The 17,658-nt window shown below is 48.8% G+C and overlaps 1 protein-coding gene across 1 annotated transcript in view; it reads left to right on the top strand.

Annotated features, from left to right (window-relative positions):
• Positions 1 to 17,658, top strand: part of FBN3 (fibrillin 3) — a gene marked incomplete at both ends in the record, with an annotated part of 163,194 nt that overhangs the window by 111,515 nt on the left and 34,021 nt on the right. Inside the window, 14 exons of the mRNA XM_083350353.1 lie at positions 661 to 786; positions 1,597 to 1,719; positions 2,524 to 2,646; positions 4,510 to 4,671; positions 5,774 to 5,842; positions 7,237 to 7,362; positions 8,111 to 8,236; positions 9,518 to 9,667; positions 10,929 to 11,000; positions 11,862 to 11,987; positions 13,564 to 13,689; positions 14,971 to 15,096; positions 16,310 to 16,426; positions 16,527 to 16,655. Coding sequence (XP_083206479.1) covers positions 661 to 786; positions 1,597 to 1,719; positions 2,524 to 2,646; positions 4,510 to 4,671; positions 5,774 to 5,842; positions 7,237 to 7,362; positions 8,111 to 8,236; positions 9,518 to 9,667; positions 10,929 to 11,000; positions 11,862 to 11,987; positions 13,564 to 13,689; positions 14,971 to 15,096; positions 16,310 to 16,426; positions 16,527 to 16,655 — 1,701 coding nt within the window. The remainder of the gene's footprint in view (positions 1 to 660; positions 787 to 1,596; positions 1,720 to 2,523; positions 2,647 to 4,509; positions 4,672 to 5,773; positions 5,843 to 7,236; positions 7,363 to 8,110; positions 8,237 to 9,517; positions 9,668 to 10,928; positions 11,001 to 11,861; positions 11,988 to 13,563; positions 13,690 to 14,970; positions 15,097 to 16,309; positions 16,427 to 16,526; positions 16,656 to 17,658) is intronic.

Below are 17,658 nucleotides of genomic sequence, written 5' to 3'. Positions count from 1 at the left end.
TCTCTTAAAGCAATACACAAGTTTAACATATGAAATAGCTGCATCTTCATCTCTTGTCAAGCAAGAACATTCGATGTTAGCAGCATTGACAGTGCACGTATAAAATGCTTCCTCCCTTTTTCTCCGGTCCGCTGAGAAAGGCTGGAGACTTCTGATCTAGGCCAGGGGTCCCCAACTGGTACCTGGCAGCAGCATGGTAGCAACTGGTCCGCACAAACAAGCAAAGCCCCATCCATGGGATGCAGGCAGAACACAAAACCACACACTCTCGGTCCGTGGAAAAACCTTTCTCCACAGAACCGGTCCCTGGTGCCGAAAAGGTTGGGGACCTCTGATCTAGGCAACCGAGGCATCTTTTGAGACCTTGCCAAGATCACTATGGCAGGTGCTCGATGGAGCAGTGGACTGTTTCCATAACAAAAAGCAGTATTACTATTGGACAATGTGAATACCCGGTGGGTCAGGGTGAGGGAATCTATTGTTTAATTAAGCAAGCCTTTGAGCGGGAAAACTAGAGCTGGTTTCACTTCTTCTATGCCAATGTAAATTTTCAGCAAAGTATTATATTCCTGGTAAAATTATATCCCAGGAGTTTCTTTTTCTGGAAATGCCAGCTGGAGAGACGACAGGCCTGACCATGCCTCGTTTTTCCCCTTCCAGATGTGGACGAATGCGCCGACAATGTCAACCTCTGTGAGAACGGGCAGTGTCTCAACGCCCCCGGGGGCTACCGGTGTGAGTGCGAAATGGGCTTCAACCCTACTGATGACAGCAAGGCTTGCCAAGGTGAGCTGATTTAGGAACTGGACTTAGGATAAGAAGAATGGTTGCAGGAATTGGGTCTTAGGGGATGAGACAGAGTTGCACAAAAGGCCAGCGAAATTGCTGCTAGTGTTTAGAGGTTTATGTTGTGAAATACCAATGCCTTGGTAAGGCCACCCTTGGAATACCTGCATCCAGTTTTGGTCACCACGATGCAAAAAAGATGTTGAGACTTTGGAAAGAGTGCAGAGAAGAGCCACAAAGATGATCAGAGGACTGGAGGCTAAAACATACAAAGAACGGTTGCTGGAATTAGGTATGTCTAGTTTAATGAAGAGAAGGACGAAGGGTGACATGATAGTAATCTTCCAGTATCTCAGGGGCTGCCCCAAAGTGTAGGGGGTCAACTTATTCTCCAAAGCCCCTGAAGGCAGGACAAGAAGCAATGGGTGGAAACTCATCAAGGAGAGGAGCAATCTGGAACTAAGGAGAAATTTCCTGATAGTCAGAACAATGAAGCAGTAGAACAACCTGCCTCCAGAAGCTGTGAATGCTCCAACACTGGAGGTCTTTAAGAAGAGATTGGAGAACTGTTTGTCTGAAATGGGATAGGGTCTCCTGCCTCAGCAGGGGATTGGACTAGATGACATCTAAGGTGCCTTCCTAATTCTGTTATCCTGTTAAACCTCTCAAAAGCTGGAGCCAGGGCGTTGATGGGCCTGGGACCACATTTGAACTGGCAACAAATCAGCCAGGGACAAGTCAGCCCAGATTTTTTTTAAGCAGTTCAGGGCAGAGAATGTTGAGGTTAAAATGTGCTGTGTCTCCTTGCAGACATTGATGAATGCACCTTCCAAAACATCTGCGTTTTCGGCACCTGCCAGAATCTTCCCGGGATGTTCCGCTGTGCCTGTGACGATGGATACGAGCTGGACAGGAGCGGTGGCAACTGCACAGGTGAGCAGGGAAGACCCATCATGCCTCCAGGTGGTCCTATTCACTGGGCGGCTTTCCAAAGTTGCCGCTGAAAAGGTGACCTATGTCTGTGTCTTTGCACTTAAGAACTATCGCAGCATCCGCATGGTCACCTGATCAAGTGGCATGTATTTATGATGGTTGATTGGTTGATTGATTGATATGGTCTAGGACAGGGGCAGGCAACCTCGGCTCTTTTATGACTCGTGGACATCAACTCCCAGAATTCCTGAGCCAGCCATGCTGAGGAGAAAGGGAGAGGTTTCCATGCTGAGCCATGCTGGCTCAGGAATTCTGGGAGTTAAAGTCCACGAGTTGTAAAAGAGCCGAGGCTGCCTACCCCTGGCTTAGGATCTTCTCCTTGAGCAGGGGGCTGGACTAGAAGACCTCCAAGGTCCCTTCCGGCTCTATTCGGATTGTTTGTTTGTTTGTTTGATTGATTGATTGATTGAAATGGTCTAGGATCTCCTACTTGAGCAGGGGGCTGGACTAAAAGACCTCCAAGGGTCCCTTTCCATCTCTATTCTGATTGAACCAAAGCTCCAGACCCAGGCCGGGGGAGGGGGCAGTAATCCCTCCCACCCCCGATGTCCCTGGGTGGGCTCAGCTCTTCCTCTCTGCCCAGTCCTCCATCCAACCTCACTTGCAAATCCACAAGCCAAGGAGAGGGCCATCGCAGTGTGGCTGGCACCTGTGGTTCGGCAGCGTCTTCCGCCGAGCACGGGACACCATCTGCAATTCCCACACCGCATTTAACTCCTTTCCCATCTATCACTCTCCCGACAGACATCAACGAGTGTGCCGATCCGGTGAACTGCATCAACGGGCTTTGCGTCAACACGCCGGGCAGCTACCTCTGCAACTGTCCTCAGGACTTTGAGCTGAACCCTACCGGAGTGGGGTGTGTCGGTAAGGAGGATCCATCCCCACAGGGTCTGGGGGGGCGGGGGTGTTTCCCAGGTGCGGTGTTTTCCTGATACTATTTATTTATTAAATGTATCTGCCACCTGTCGCTTATCGCGCTGAAAAGCAACTCTGGGCAGTTTCCTGTTAAAGTCATAAATATTAACAAGGTTAAAGAGCCGTGGTGGCGCCACGGTGGTTAGAATGCAGCACCGCAGGCTAATTCTGCCCACCGTCAGCAGTTCGATCCTCTACCCGGCTCAAGATTGACTCAGCCTTCTGTCCTTCCGAGGTCGGTAAAAGGAGGACACAGATTGTTTGGGGCAAATAGGCTGACTTTGTAAACCACTCAGAGAGGGCTGCAAACCACTGTGAAGCGGTATATAAGTGCTAATTGTTAAACACAGAAATTTTTAAAAAGCGAAATATAAGAACACATCCAGGTTGGTTTTTTTTTCCTGGATGTTGGCTCCAGGACCACTTTGGATGGCTTCTAAAATGGGCCTTGCTAAAGGAGGACCAAGCTGGCCCAACGCCTTGAACTACAAATTCCATAGTCCCCAGCCCCACATTGAAAAGCCCAAGCTTGGAGTAGAAACCGCTGTCAAACAGAGTCCTCATTTCCATGCGATTCGGTTCTTCCTCTTGTTTATCCAAGCCATAGTCAAGATTTGCAGGCCTCACTGATCCTTTTTAAATGATTGTTATTCATTGGGTTAATTATATGGCTTCTAATAATTATAATTACAATTCTTTCTATTCCTGGAGCAGAAAAGAGTCTGCCAGTTAGTGAGTCGGTCATCCTAGCCCACTGTTTCTCCACCTTGGCCACTTTAAGATCCGTGGACCTCGATTCCCAGAATCCCGTCTGGCTGGGGAATTCTGGGAGTTGCAGTCCATCAGACTTAAAACAGGTTGGCTGGGGAGTTCTGGGAACTGAAGTCCACCATCTTGAAGTGGCTAAGGTTGAGAAACACTGGGCTAGCAGACGACATGATGGCTGCTGCATTGGGGGAAGAAAAAAGAATACACCCCCTTGGAAAGGCAGAATTTGACGACATGTGTTGGATACACAACTTTTTTTTTTTAATTATTTTAATTCCATTTATATCCCGCCCTTCTCCGAAGACTCAGGGCGGCTTACAAGCTTAGCAGTAGCCTTCATTCTATGTATATGCCTGCTTATTAGGGCTTTCACACACACACCCAAGCGGCATTATTACAAAGTCAGCTTAACTGCCCCTGACCTTCATTCATTCCGCCGGGACCTGAAGACCTGGCTCTTTGAGCTCTCCGGCCCAGGCTGAGAATTTTTTAACCGGGGTTTTTATTTTAAGGGATAATTTAATCTTTTTTAATTGTTTTTTAACTTTTGTATTTGTATTGCTGATTTTAAATACCCTGTAAACCGCCCTGAGTCCTTCGGGAAAGGGCGGTATATAAATCTAATTAAATTAAATTAAAATTAAATTAAAAATTAATTGCCCCCAACAATCTGGGTCCTCATTTTACCTACCTCGGAAGGATGGAAGGCTGAGTCAACCTTGAGTCAACCTTGAGCCTGACTCTCGGACGCATCTTGTGCCTAAAGAACCCCACCCAACTAGAGATGGGAAGTTCTGGGGGGAAAAATGGAAAAAATTGGGGTGGGGGTGGGGAAACAGAGAGGGTTTTTTTCTGGGTTTTCTTTCCTTTTTTTCCAAAGCCGTTTGGGGGGAAAACGGGGGGGAAACCTGATTTTTTCCCCCGAGTTTTTTTTCCAGGCCTTCCTATCTCTACAGCCCCAAGGCCATCGTGCTCTTCCCGGTGCAGTTCTTTTTCCCCCCTTCATTCTCCTTCTGTCTCCATCCCTCTCTCCTTCCTATCCAGACACCCGAGTGGGGAACTGTTTCCTGGACACGCAAGACCGCGGCGATGGCGGCATCTCGTGCAGCGCGGAAATCGGCGTGGGGGTCACCCGGGCCTCTTGCTGCTGCTCCTTGGGCCGGGCCTGGGGCAACCCTTGCGAACTCTGCCCAGCTGCCAACACCAGTGAGTAGGGCAGCCATGCTCGTTTGACTGGCATCTGCCAGAATTTGGCTTGTGCCGTGGATTAATTAAGGAGTGGAGCGGCTTGCCCTCCGGTTGCAGGTGCTTCATCACAGGTAGAGACTGGGACAGCCACTTGTCTGACATGGGATGGGCAGTGGGTTGGACTAGAAGGCCTCCCAGGGTCCCTTCCAGCTCTATTCTGATGGACGGGTTGATTTCCTGTGGGTGGTTGGCAGGCCTAACGTAGCAGCACAACACAACAGAAGTGACACTTTAGAACTTCAAAACAATATCGCAACAAACCTGTCAGAGCCGTGAGGACATAATCCGTCAGTATCCCCTCTGTCCTGGTCAGACCATGCCCTGGTGTCCTTGAATAACAGAATAGCATAGTTGGAAGGGACCTTGGAGGACCTCTAGTCCCACCCCCTGCTCCAGCAGGAGACTCTTACAGAACCATAGAAGAACAAGAGTTGGAAGGGACCTTGGAGGTCTTCTAGTCCAACCCTCTGCTGAAGTAGGAGAGCCTGTACCACGCTGGAAAAACAGTTACCCAGTCTCCTCTTAATGGCCTCCAGTGATGGAGCATCCAGAACTTCTGAAGGCAAGTCATTCCACTGAATAATTGTTCCCACTGTCGGAAAATCTCTCCATAATTCTAGGTTGTCTATGGAGATTCTCAGTCACCCAGGTCATACTTATCCCAAAGATGCTTTTTCAGGAGGCAACCGGACATTCTTAGTTTTTTCTTTGAAGACGTTTCATTTCTCATTCCAGAAGCTTCTTCAGTTCTGACTGGACAGTGGGGAAGGGAAGGATTTATACTCCTTGTAGAGAGCTGGTCATTTACCTCCTTTTAGAGGGTCGCTGAGGCCACCTGGAGGCTCATCTGTGTCCTCAGGGAAAGCTGTTTTGAAAAATAGTATTTTTCAACCTTGGCCACTTTAAGAAGGGTGGACTTCAACTCCCAGAATTCCCCAGCCAGCAAGGCTGGCTGGGGAATTCTGGGAGTTGAAGTCCTCCCGTCTTAAAGTGGCCAGGGTTGAAATAAAGACACCTAAAACTTCTAAACTCTGTCTAGAATTCACTTCTCACCCTACAGCCGAATACAAGACCCTCTGTCCAGGCGGCGAAGGCTTCCGGCCCAATCCCATCACGGTCATTTTGGAAGGTAAGTCCATGGGTCACTTGGAGGGGGGAGGGCTGAAGTCTCAAGCAACCTAGCGTGTCACAATTTTGTAACCCCCCCCAAAAATGTGATGGGACTTGTGTGGAAAACATGCCAAAATCCACTTTGGGCTTTGCTGCTCATTTGTTTGAGTGAGCCCACAGGGAACAGTTGCTGTACTGTAATCTTTAAAGATTCCTCTGATATACGAAGTAAAATTGAATTATTAAAAGCAAAGGGAAAAAAACGATCTCTTGGGCCTGCCTGAATTTAGAGATCCTCTGAAACTCAGCGCCGGAGAGTATCTTTGGATGCCCAAAACCTTGCATATTAAAAAAAAAAAACCATCCCGTTACCGATTACAGCCCTGGGAAAATTCCCTGGTTTTAAAAAGAACATTCAAAGGGCATCGTTTTTATTGGGACGATGAACCTGTGGGCAGAGGCATCAGATCTGAGCTAAACAGAGGCCATTAAAAAAAAAGCAGTTTTGGCTGCAGAGTAAAGCAAAATATTGGATTGGATTGATTCAGGCTGATCCTTTAATCAGGAGTTTGGCAGGAGGTGCTGCAATTCATTTGTAATTCTGGTGCTGGCCCTTCAAGCTGCTCTCCAGAAAAGCTTAAAATTTTGCCTGGAAGGTTTTAGAGAATGAGAATCTGTGAACGAGCCGTGGAGATCTTCTCCTCCAGCGAAGGCAAACATGCTTTAGTTTAGGTGCTGGTCTAGGAACCCAGGAGACATTGAATTCTAGTCCTGCCTTAGGCATGAAAGCTGGCTGGGTGACTTGGGGCCAATCACCCAGAGACGGTGAGTTCTAGTCCTAATTTAGGCACGAATGCTGGGTGAGTGACTTTGTTTGCACCAATCACCAGGATATAGTGAGTTCTAGTCCCACCTTAAACATAAAAGCTGGCTGGGTGACTTTGGACCAATCACCAGGACACGGTGAATTATAGTTCTGCTTTAGGCAGGAAATCTGTCTGGGTGATTTGGGTCCAATCACTCTCTCAGCCCGACCCACTTTGCAGGGTTGTTGTTTCCCCCTGTTTGCAAGGGGAAAAGAGGAGGAAGGAACATTATGTATGTTCGCTGCCTTATGATATTTGCAAACAATAACAAAGGCAGGGTAAACTTCAAATAAATAATAACAACAACAATAATAATATAATAATAACAATATTTATTTCACATATCCTCCTGTTGGACTCGATCTGTAAAAAAAACCATCTAACTGACTGCGGTGAGCCATAAATACATAATTCTAGGTTTGTGTCTTTGCACGACTTTTTCCTCGGCCATCCCACTGGTGGCTTTGGGGGGGGAGAGAGACCCATCCTCCACTCCCCCCACCAAGAAGTGCCATGGATCCTTGATCTTCCTCTTCCTCTCTCACAGACATAGACGAATGCCAGGAACTGCCAGGCCTGTGCCAGGGGGGCAACTGCATCAATACCTTTGGGAGCTTCCAGTGCGAGTGCCCGCCAGGTTATTACCTGAACGAGGACACCCGTATTTGCGAAGGTGGGTCTACGGGGGGGTGGCAGGCAGGTGGGTGAGCTTTGGGGAAGGGGGTCGTGTGCCCTGGCACCCCTGGCCAAATCAAGGTGTGGCATGGAAGAGGAATCAATATATATATATACTGTATATATATTCACTTAGAGTAGGGTCTCCCAGCCTGATCAAGACGGGTGGATTTCAAGTCCCAGAGTTCCCCAGCCAGCATGGTCAGCTGAGGAATTCTGGGAGTTGAGGTCCACCAGTCAGCTCCTGCTCCTGCCCCCCCCACCCTTCTGAAACCAGCCCCTTCAGTGTCTTAGCTTGATTTTTTTTTCTGCATTTGTAAAATGCTGGCTGGGGGATTCTGGGAGTTGAAGTCCACAGGCTTTAAAGTGTCTTTGGCAGCTTCTAAAACGATTGGCAGGGTTTTTTAGCCCTGCGAGGTAGGCCAACCAGGAAGCACAGCCTGGATCACTAGCTCTATCTTTATAGTAACCTTATATTAACAGAATCTTTCTCTCCCCCCACCCCTTTTTAGTTTCTGGAAAACTAGGGGGGGGTCTCTTTTGAGTCACTTCCTACACCCTCCTTTCCACCTGCACCCTGTTATAGCTTTTATGTCTGGGTGGGGGGGGCCTCCCTCCTGTCTCCTGAGGTCATTCCCCCAGTAAGGATCCATCCCCTCGACAGATCTGAAACACTCATCCTGGGACTGCTGACCGACTGACCTGGCTCTGGCCCCTATTCCCACAACGTTTGTTTTCCCCTCCAGACATTGACGAGTGCTCTGCTCACATCGGCATCTGCGGGCCAGGGACCTGTTACAACACACTTGGCAACTACACTTGCGTTTGTCCCCCGGAGTACATGCAAGTCAACGGAGGGAACAACTGTATGGGTACGAACGGCCCTGCAGAGTGGGCTCAGAGGGAGGGGAGGGGCAAATGGGGTGAGCGAGCAGCCAGCCCCAGTCTCCTAGGATGGGTTGATGCCCTTCCAGGTAACTCAGCTGAAAATGTAGGATGAGGCTAACCTAATCTAGCTATCAAAAGATAGACTACCCTTAGCTTTGGAGGTTCCACGTCAAACAGAGAGAAGAGGATAATTCTGTGGTTTGGGTGTGGGTTTTTTTTCCTTTTCAAAACAGACTTTTTAAATAGGATCTCAAAGGGATCAGGATCCATCTAGCCATCTTCTGGCTTCCAGTGGTGGTCAGCCCAAGCAGCTTTAGCAGGACTCTAAGTTGGACACGAAGGCTGTCACACCTCAGAGGCTGATGGCCACGTCCTCATCCCATAATCCAAATCCAGAGTTGAGATAGATTTATTTATTTATTTATTTATTATTTTAATCCCATTTATGATATGGAGAGAGAGGGAGGGAGGGAGGGAGGGAGGGAGAGAGAGAGAGAGAGAGAGAGAGAGAGAGATATGCTAGGATAGAGAGAGATGATAGCTATAGATAGATAGATAGATAGATAGATAGATAGATAGATAGATAGATAGATAGATAGATAGATAGATAGATGAGGGGGGAAGGATGGATGGATGAATAGAGAGAAAGAGAGATGATAGAGTGATAGTAATAGAGAGATTAGAGGGGAGAAAGGGATGGATGGAGAGAAAGGGATAGAGAGAGATGAGAGACGGAAAGATGGATGGGTGGATAGAGAAAAAGAGAGGGAGGGATAGATAGATAAATAGATAGATAGATAGATGATAGATAGATAGATAGATAGATAGATAGATAGATAGATAGATGATAGATAGATAGATAGATAGATAGACAGACAGACAGAATGATTGATAGAATAATAGAATGATAGGGAAGAAAAGATAGATAGATAGATAGATAGATAGATAGATAGATAGATAGATAGATAGATAGATAAAAGAGAGAGGGAGAGAGAGAGAAAGAAAGAAAGAGAGAGAGAGAGAGAGAGAGAGAGGGATGATAGGCATACGGTAGATATAGGCAGAGAGAACATAGAGATAGGAACACAGAGAGGGAGAAGCAGGTCTTAAAACATCCCGGCCACTTCCCAAACAGACCGGACTCTCCCAAACGGAGGAGGGGCAGCGGCATCTCTCCGTCACAGCCACCCTTGGTGGGGGGGCGTCCCGTGGCGGGGGGCTGGGCCTTTGGGCCAGCTGAGGTTCCCTGGCTCCCTTCCTTTCAGACATGCGGAAGAGCCTCTGCTACCGCAACTACAACGGCACCTGCGAGGACGAGCTATCCTTCAACATGACCAAGAAAATGTGCTGCTGCTCCTACAACATCGGCAAAGCCTGGAACAAGCCCTGCGAGCCTTGCCCCACGCCGGCCAGCTGTGAGTGGCCCCTCGGCCGCCTCGCCCCTGCGGCCCTTCCGCCAGTGGCCCTTAACTCAGCCCACGGTCGTTAAGCAAACAGCGGGTTCGCTACACGAGCCCCACTCTTCGCCAAGAGGAGCTCTGGCAAAACCGCATCATTAAATCGCGGTCCGGTGGCCGTGGGACTCTCTGCCAATGGCCACGAAGGCAGGCCCGTGGCCGAGGAGCACCCGGAATGTGGTCACGTGGCCGGGTGGGGTGGGGGGTGTCAGAGCTTTGGAACGGGGTTGTAAGTACCTTTTGGTCAACATAACCTCACTGCTCACTGGTTGAAAGCCGAGGAGTCCCTGTAGTTTTTCAAGCAGAGCAGCTGCGATGTGGCCTGTGCTAAACCTGAGTTCTGGGGTCCCTGGGGCCCTCTGAGCTGGGTAGTTTTCTGGCAGATGTTTCTTTACCAAAGTAGGGAACAACATCAGTCCTACTAGGGAGTGCAATTTGCAGGGAGGAGGAGGAGGAGGAGGAGGAGGAGGAGGAGGAGGAGGAGGAGGAGGACTGGGACTCTGGGGTCCCTGGTGCCCTCTGAGCTGGGTAGTTTTCTGGCAGACATTGCTATACCAAGCTAGGTAACATCATCAGTCCTACTAAGGAGTGTAATTTGCAGAGAGGAGGAGGAGGAGGAGGAGGAGGAGGAGGAGGAGGAGGAGGAGGAGGAAGACAAGGACGACGACTTTGGGCCCTTAGTGCTCTCTGAGCTTGGTAGTTTTCCTGCAGTCTAGGTAACATTATCAGTGCTAGAAGGGAGTGACTTTTGCTCTCTGTGTATATTCCAGTAGCTTTCCCAGTCGTTGTTGGTGAGAGCGTTCTCGGACTGTCCTCGGTTAGCCTGTTTACTGTTAGCTTGTTTAGGCGGTTCCTTGATTGGGGTATCGTCTGCTTCTGGACGGTCAGCCTAATGTTAATCCTAGTGTTAATCCCTACCTACAGTTATCTGCACGTTGATTGCTGGCAAGGAGGCGCTTTGGTCTTTTTGTTCCCTTCTGGGCTTTCTCTTTTGAATGCTGTGTAGATGTTGTTTATCTCTGCGTGCCTGTCGATGGCCGATTTGATGATGGCTGATGCTTGTCGGCAAGAAAACCAGCCAGCTCAGAGAGCACCAAGGACACCACAGTTCAACCCCAAGCTATGGATATTCTGTTCTATCTACACCCGAGTTGCTCAGTGCCTGAGGTCTTGCAAGGAGATGCCTTCATAGCAGCATGACCGAGTCTTTCTTTTCTAGCTGAATACCAGATTCTGTGCGGCAACCAGGCGCCCGGCTTCATCATTGACATCCACACAGGGAAACCAATTGGTGAGCGTCCCCCAAACTCTGTGTGACCCACAACTAACACCTTTGCATGGAGGGCGATGTTTTGTGCCGGTGCTTCAATCCAACCAAAATACTACCAATTGTAAACTAAGAAGAGTTTATAAGAAAAACGAAACTTAGTTTGTACTTTTCACTTCCCCCACCCAGATTTTCTTTTTTAAGATGAATGATTGATGTGTTAAACAAAAGACTATTTAAAAAAGAAAGTGAAAACAATCCTAAAAGCAATAGAAATAAGAACACAAGTCATAAAGCAATCGGAAATATTAAGATATTTAAATTTAGTAGCCGGAGCAGTGGGATGTGTGCAGTGAGCCAGAACACACAGTTATGGTTGACTAGTTGGAGAGTGAGGCAATCTGTGCTATGATTGGTTACTGTGGATTTGGAGGGGGAGGGAGAGTTTCCCTGTTTTCCCGCCTTTTTCTTCTGTGTGCTCTGTGTGTGATTTACCTCACGATTTACCTCATAATGATGATGTGCCTGACTGTCTTATTTACTGCATTTTATATACTGTAAATATAGATGTAAAATATATTTATTTATATCAAAACTACAAATTTGTGTCAGCGTCTCTGATTCCATTTGGACACCAGCTGTGCAATTCTCTGACAGGAAAGCAATAAAACAACCAATAAATCATCAGAAATGTTTGAATCCCACACTATTCTTTGCAAAATTCAGTTGATCCGATGGTTCCCACAGTTAAATGTGTGTGTGTGTGTGTTTTGCTCGTGTTCAGCCTTACGTCACACCCATCTCCACCCCTTGAAAAGGAAGCTGGGGGTGGTGGTTCTGTCCAATTGGTCCCGCCCTCTTCTGCCCCTCCCTCTCTCCGAGCAGATATCGACGAATGCAGCGAGATTCCAGCCATTTGCACCAATGGCGTCTGCATCAACCAGATTGGCAGCTTCCGCTGCGAGTGTCCCATCGGCTTCAGCTACAACAATATCTTGCTGATCTGTGAAGGTGAGAATCAGGGCTGGCATTTAAGGGGGGGGAGCTTTGCACCTCCAAAGGGAAATATGACAAACTGGTGAATGGATTGGGCCAGAGGTGATGCAGGAAGAAGGAACAACTGGGGAGATCCAGCTGCACCTGCCATGAATATCATTTAATTTCTTTCTAAATACAGTCCTCACTTAACGACAGTCATTGGGACCAACATTGTTGTTAAGTGGTAGGGTTGAAAAGAGCGATGTCGTGTGGTTGCTCCAACTTGACGACAGCAATTGCCTCAGTTCTGGTTGAGGTCGTTCAGTGACGTCCATGCAGTCTTTATGCACATGAAGATCACCCTTCGTGATTTCCCGCTGGCTTCCCCATTGACTTGCTTGGGGGAAGCAGGCAGGGAAGTTTACTGCTGGTGATCATGTGACCGAGGGACATTTGATGGCAGCAACTAGAGGTAGTCCTTGACTTACAGCCAGAATTGAACCCAGGATTTCTGTTGCTAAGTGAGACAGTTGTTAAATGAGTTGCGCCTGATTTTACAACCTTTCTTGCCACAGTTGTGAAGTGAATCACTACAGTTGTTAAGTTACTAAAGTGGTAGTGAAGTGAATCTGGCTTCCCTATTGACTTTGCTTGTCAGAAGGTCACATGACCCCGGGACACTGCAACCATCATAAATACGAGTCAGTTGCCAAGTGTCTGAATTTTGATCATGTCACCACCAGGGACGCCGCAGCGGTTGTAAGTGTGAAAAGCAGCCATGTCACTTTTTTCAGTGCCGTCGTAACTTTGAAGGGTCACTAAATAAAGTGTTGCAAGTCAGGGACCACCTATGTTGTAGGTCTCCTCATTTAGTGCCATCGTAACTCCGAACGGTCACAAAATGATTGGTTGCTAAACAAGGACTACCTGTGGATTTCATGGATCCAGTTTTCAGGATAGGGGTGTCAATCAAAGCCCCCTCCCTCTTCTCCCCCCACCCCCGGGTTCCCCTCCCTCCTCCAACATGGATGATGGGCAAAAGATAAGATGTGATGTCTTGTCCCTATTGTGGTACGGAGAAGACACAACGGAAAAGATGCGGTTTTCAATATACAGATAGTCCTCGACTTACGTGCCCAGTGGAGCCCCAAATTTATGTCGCTAAGTGAGAAATTTGCTAAGCGGCTTTTACCCCGTTCTACAATTTTTTTTCTTGCCCCATTTGTTAAGTGAAGCACTGCGGTTGTTAAATTAGTAACACGGTTGTTAAGCGAATCTTCTTTTCCGTGGACTTTGCTTGGCTGAAGGTCGCAAAAGGGGATCATATAACCTTGGGGCACTGCGACCGTCATAAATCTGAGTCACTTGTCAAGCATCCAAATTTTGATTACATGACCACGGGGATGCCATAACAGTCGTAAAGCGTGAAAAACGATCGCAAGTCTCTTTTTCCCCTGCCGTTGTAACCTTGAACGGTCACTTGGAAAGCCGAGGATTATCTGTGTAGAAGAAGCCGTGAGGGGACAGGTGTCCAAAGCAAAATGGGTGGGACATTTTTCCTTTTTCCTCCCCCTGACATTTTCCCCTCTCTTCTTCCCTCTCCCGGCAGACATTGATGAATGCAGCGGAGGGGAAAATCTCTGCCAACGAAACGCCGATTGCTTAAATATCCCCGGCAGTTATCGGTGCGAATGCTCTTCGGGATACAAGTTGTCGCCGAGCGGAGCCTGCGTGGGTAAGGCCGGTTCAAACCCTAAGTTTAAGATGGTGAAGGGGAAGCAAACGATTCTGATCTTTTCGGTAACGATACAACCATAATTAGGGCCAGAATTTCCGTTGAGTCGCACCCAATTTTGAAACCTTTATCACCAGAGAATCAGTGCTGCTGTGACTTGAATCACATAGTCTTTAGAGCAGGGGTAGGCAACCTTGGCTCTTTTATGACTCGTGGACTTCCACTCCCAGAATTCCTGAGCCAGCCATGCTGAGGGGAAAGGGAGAGGTTTCCAAGCTGAGCCATGCTGGCTCAGGAATTCTGGGAGTGGAAGTCCACGAGTCATAAAAGAGCCAAGGTTGCCTACCCCTGCTTTAAACGAATCCCGCTTCCCCCATTGACTCTGCTTGTCGGGAGGCGGATGCTAAGGGTCCAAATTTTGATTGTGTGAGCACCGGGACGCCGCAACAGTCATAAACACAAGGACTGGACAGGAGTTGCTTTTTCAGGGCTGTTCTAACTTCGAACAGTTGCTAAGCAAATGGTTGTAAGTTGACAACTACCTATGTTCTGTGTTTCTCAACCTTGGCCACTTGTGTGGACTTCAACTCCCAGAATTCCCCAGCCAGCATTTAGATGTATGGACTTCAAATCCCAGAATTCCTCAGAATTCCTCGAGTCAAAGTCCACGCATCTTCAAGTAACCAAGGTTGAGAAACTGCTTCATTTGCACACCGGGAAGAAGAAAATGTGGGCCACACATTCTAAGAGCCAGAGCATCGCACTGTGCTTTGGTCTAAGGTAGTGGTGGCAAACTAGGGCACGCGTGCCAGTGGCGGCATGCAGAGCCCTCTCTGTGGGCGCGCGCGCTGTCGCCCCAGCCCTGCCTCCTGCTGCGGCCCCCTCCTCACTAACAGACCCCTGGAGGAGAATCACCCCTGGGCGCGGCCCGTGTGGAGCAGCGCAGCCAAGGATATGGCAGACTCCGCCCTCGCGCCCCGTCACGCGCAGAAGACGTAGCGGGTGCAGGCGGAGGGCATCACCGCCATGGCGCTGCTCAGGGGTCAGCCAGGCGATCTGCTTGGTAGGCCATGGAAGCGATAGGTGGCCCTGCAAGCGGGGCAGGGGGTGGAGCAGGGGCAGGTGAGTTGGGGTGAGTATTGCGGGTGGTGGGGCGGGGCAGATTTGGGGCACTCGGTTTGCCATCACTGGTCTAAGCCTAATCAGTCTCAGATTTGGGCTCATCCTTCTTCCCGGCTTTTCTCCCTTCAAGCTAATTTCCTATGTTACGTTGTGTTGCAGGCCGCAACGAGTGCCAAGAAATCCCCAACGTCTGCAGCCACGGGGATTGCGTGGACACGGAAGGGAGTTACCTTTGCATCTGCTTCAATGGGTTCAAAGCCACGGGGGACCTGACCATGTGCATGGGTGAGTGTCGTGGTTCCGACAGAACCTCGAGGCATTGTTTTCCTTAAAGAATCTTTATTTGGGTAACACAGCATCGGCACGTACATGGTCGATGCCAAAATCTGAATTCTCCTCTCCTGAACACATAGCATCTAGTGCAAATCCCTCCTCTAATTAACAGTCATAAATCACATTCTCCAATTACTTTGAAATGCAGGCTTATCATCTCTTCTTTCAAGAAACCTTGATTCCCAACGACTGCAATATTGTTGTGTCTAACTCCCATACACATTCCTCCTCCTCTTCCCCCCCCTCCCCAGTATCATCTAATTCTAACTCTAAGAGTAAAACAAAGTGTAAGGAAAATGGCTGCATCTCCATATGTTGTCAAAGCAAGAACATCCGATGTTAGCAGCGTTGACAGGTGAGTGTCGCAGGGATTCAACATCCTTGCAGCACGCCAACCCTGCAGAGACACCACCTTATTTCCTAAAACCTCCGGTGATAGACCTGGTTTGCTAGTTCACCAGTTGTTGTGGTGCATCCTGTGTGTGACCTCGGGGCCCTCATCATCCTGCACGAGTTGTCACTGGGGACTTTACCTTTTGGGAATTTCCACAGCGCATTCATCGCCTTGAGGGAAAGCGGGGCGTAATCACTGCACCGCGACAAAATCAAGAAATATCACAAACACACTTCCCTTGGGGAGCCTGTATGGCGACAGGAAAGCATAGAACCCTAAGGCTGGAAGGGACCTCAGAGGTCTTCTAGTCCAACCCCCCTGCTCAAGACAGACGACCTTATTCCATTCTGGACAAATGGCTGTCCAGTCTATTTTTGAAAACCTTCAGCAAGGTTTTCAAACCCAACATTGTATGGTGGCTTTTTAAAATGGGCCAACGTTGGCCTACTTCACAGGGTTGTTGTTGTAAAGGTGGACGCAAAGCTGTCTCTGTGAAGTGTTACACTGGTAATAATAACCACAGTAATAATAATGGCGCATTGGTTAATACAGGGGTGGGGAACAATGGCCCCCTTGTGACGTGGACTTCAACTCCCAGAATTCCTGAGCTAGCATGGCTCAGGAATTCTGGGAGTTGAAGTCCACAAGTCATTAAAGGGGGCCATCTTTCCCCACCTCTGAGCTAATGAGACGTGAAGCTGTAAATTTCATAAACCAATAATAATGTCTCCGTATTATCCTCATGCGGCCTTTTCCTCGTACGCCCGGCAGACATTGATGAGTGTGACCGCCAGCCCTGTGGGAACGGCACATGCAAGAACACGGTGGGCTCCTACAACTGCCTCTGCTTCCCGGGCTTTGAGCTGACCCACAACAACGACTGCATGGGTAAGGGGGCTGCCAGGCCAGGAGGAGGGGTCGGCTGAGCCTCCAGTAACAGTGATGCTGACCCCCCTCCCCCCCACATCCCACCCTGCTCTCCCGACAGATATCAACGAGTGCTCCTCCCTGGCCGGGCAGGTTTGCCGCAATGGACAATGCATCAACAACGTGGGCTCTTTCCGTTGCTTGTGCCAGGAGGGCTACGACCACACGCCGGATGGCAAGAATTGCATCGGTGGGTACCTGTCAGTCCTTAGGGGGAGTTGACGGGGCCAGTGTGTCCTCCCCTCTCCTCTCTTGTTTTATAGACACAGCCCTCTGCCCTGGGTTCATATTTCTTCTTCCTAAAAAGGTAGAGTTGGAAGGGGCCCCCAAGGTCATCTAGTCCGACCCCCTGCAATCTGCAGGGCAAGCCAGTTCAACCTTCCAAACAGATACGGCTATTAAAAAACCTCCGGAGAGGTTCACCTGTTCCCCCTCTGCCTTCGTTGCCCTTCACAATCTGGTCTGGTTTGCCTACATCTTTTTCACCCAGATCTAATCCACTTAACGGGGCAGTCCTCGACTTACGACTATGTATTTAGCGGCGACAACGCTGAAAAATGGGACTCGCAACCAGTGGTACTTAGAAAGTCTGCAGGGTTCCTGGGGGGGGTGTCGCATGATGGCAAATGACAATCTTTCCAGCCAACCTCTGACAAGCAATGGAGAAGCCGGCGGGGAAGCTTGCAAACACAATCCCATGATGTGTCGCTTAACGACCACATCAATTAACGATGGATTTTCTGGTTCCGGATGTGGTCATAAGTCTTATCTGTACTGTGCTCAGATGAGGCTAATCAAGTATAAATATTTCTTCCCGTCATTTGGGGAAAAGTTCGGTCTAGTATTAAGGCATTGGACTAATCGCGTTGGCCTTTTTTGCAGCAGCTTCACAACTGAAGGCTTGCTTGGTTCACACACACACACACACACACACACACACACAGGGAGAGAGAGAGAGAGGAGTTCCTAATTGTTCTGTCAACTGGATAGCTGGGGTGGAAAGAACTCCTGTTGTTGGGATCTCTCTAATACAGGTAGTCCTCGGCTTACAACATTCGTTTAGTGACCATTCAAGGTTACAATAGCACTGAAAAAAGGGACAATGACCATTTTCACGCTTACAACCATGTTTGCATCCTTGTGGTCACGTGATCAAAAGAAGGACGCTTGGCAATCGACTCACACTGATGACG

Source organism: Vipera ursinii (assembly GCF_947247035.1).
Source record: "Vipera ursinii genome assembly, chromosome: 1".
NCBI classification, from domain to species: domain Eukaryota; kingdom Metazoa; phylum Chordata; class Lepidosauria; order Squamata; family Viperidae; genus Vipera; species Vipera ursinii.
The sequence above is the reverse complement of the archived record's forward strand: the minus strand, read 5'-3'. Positions and strand labels throughout refer to the sequence as shown.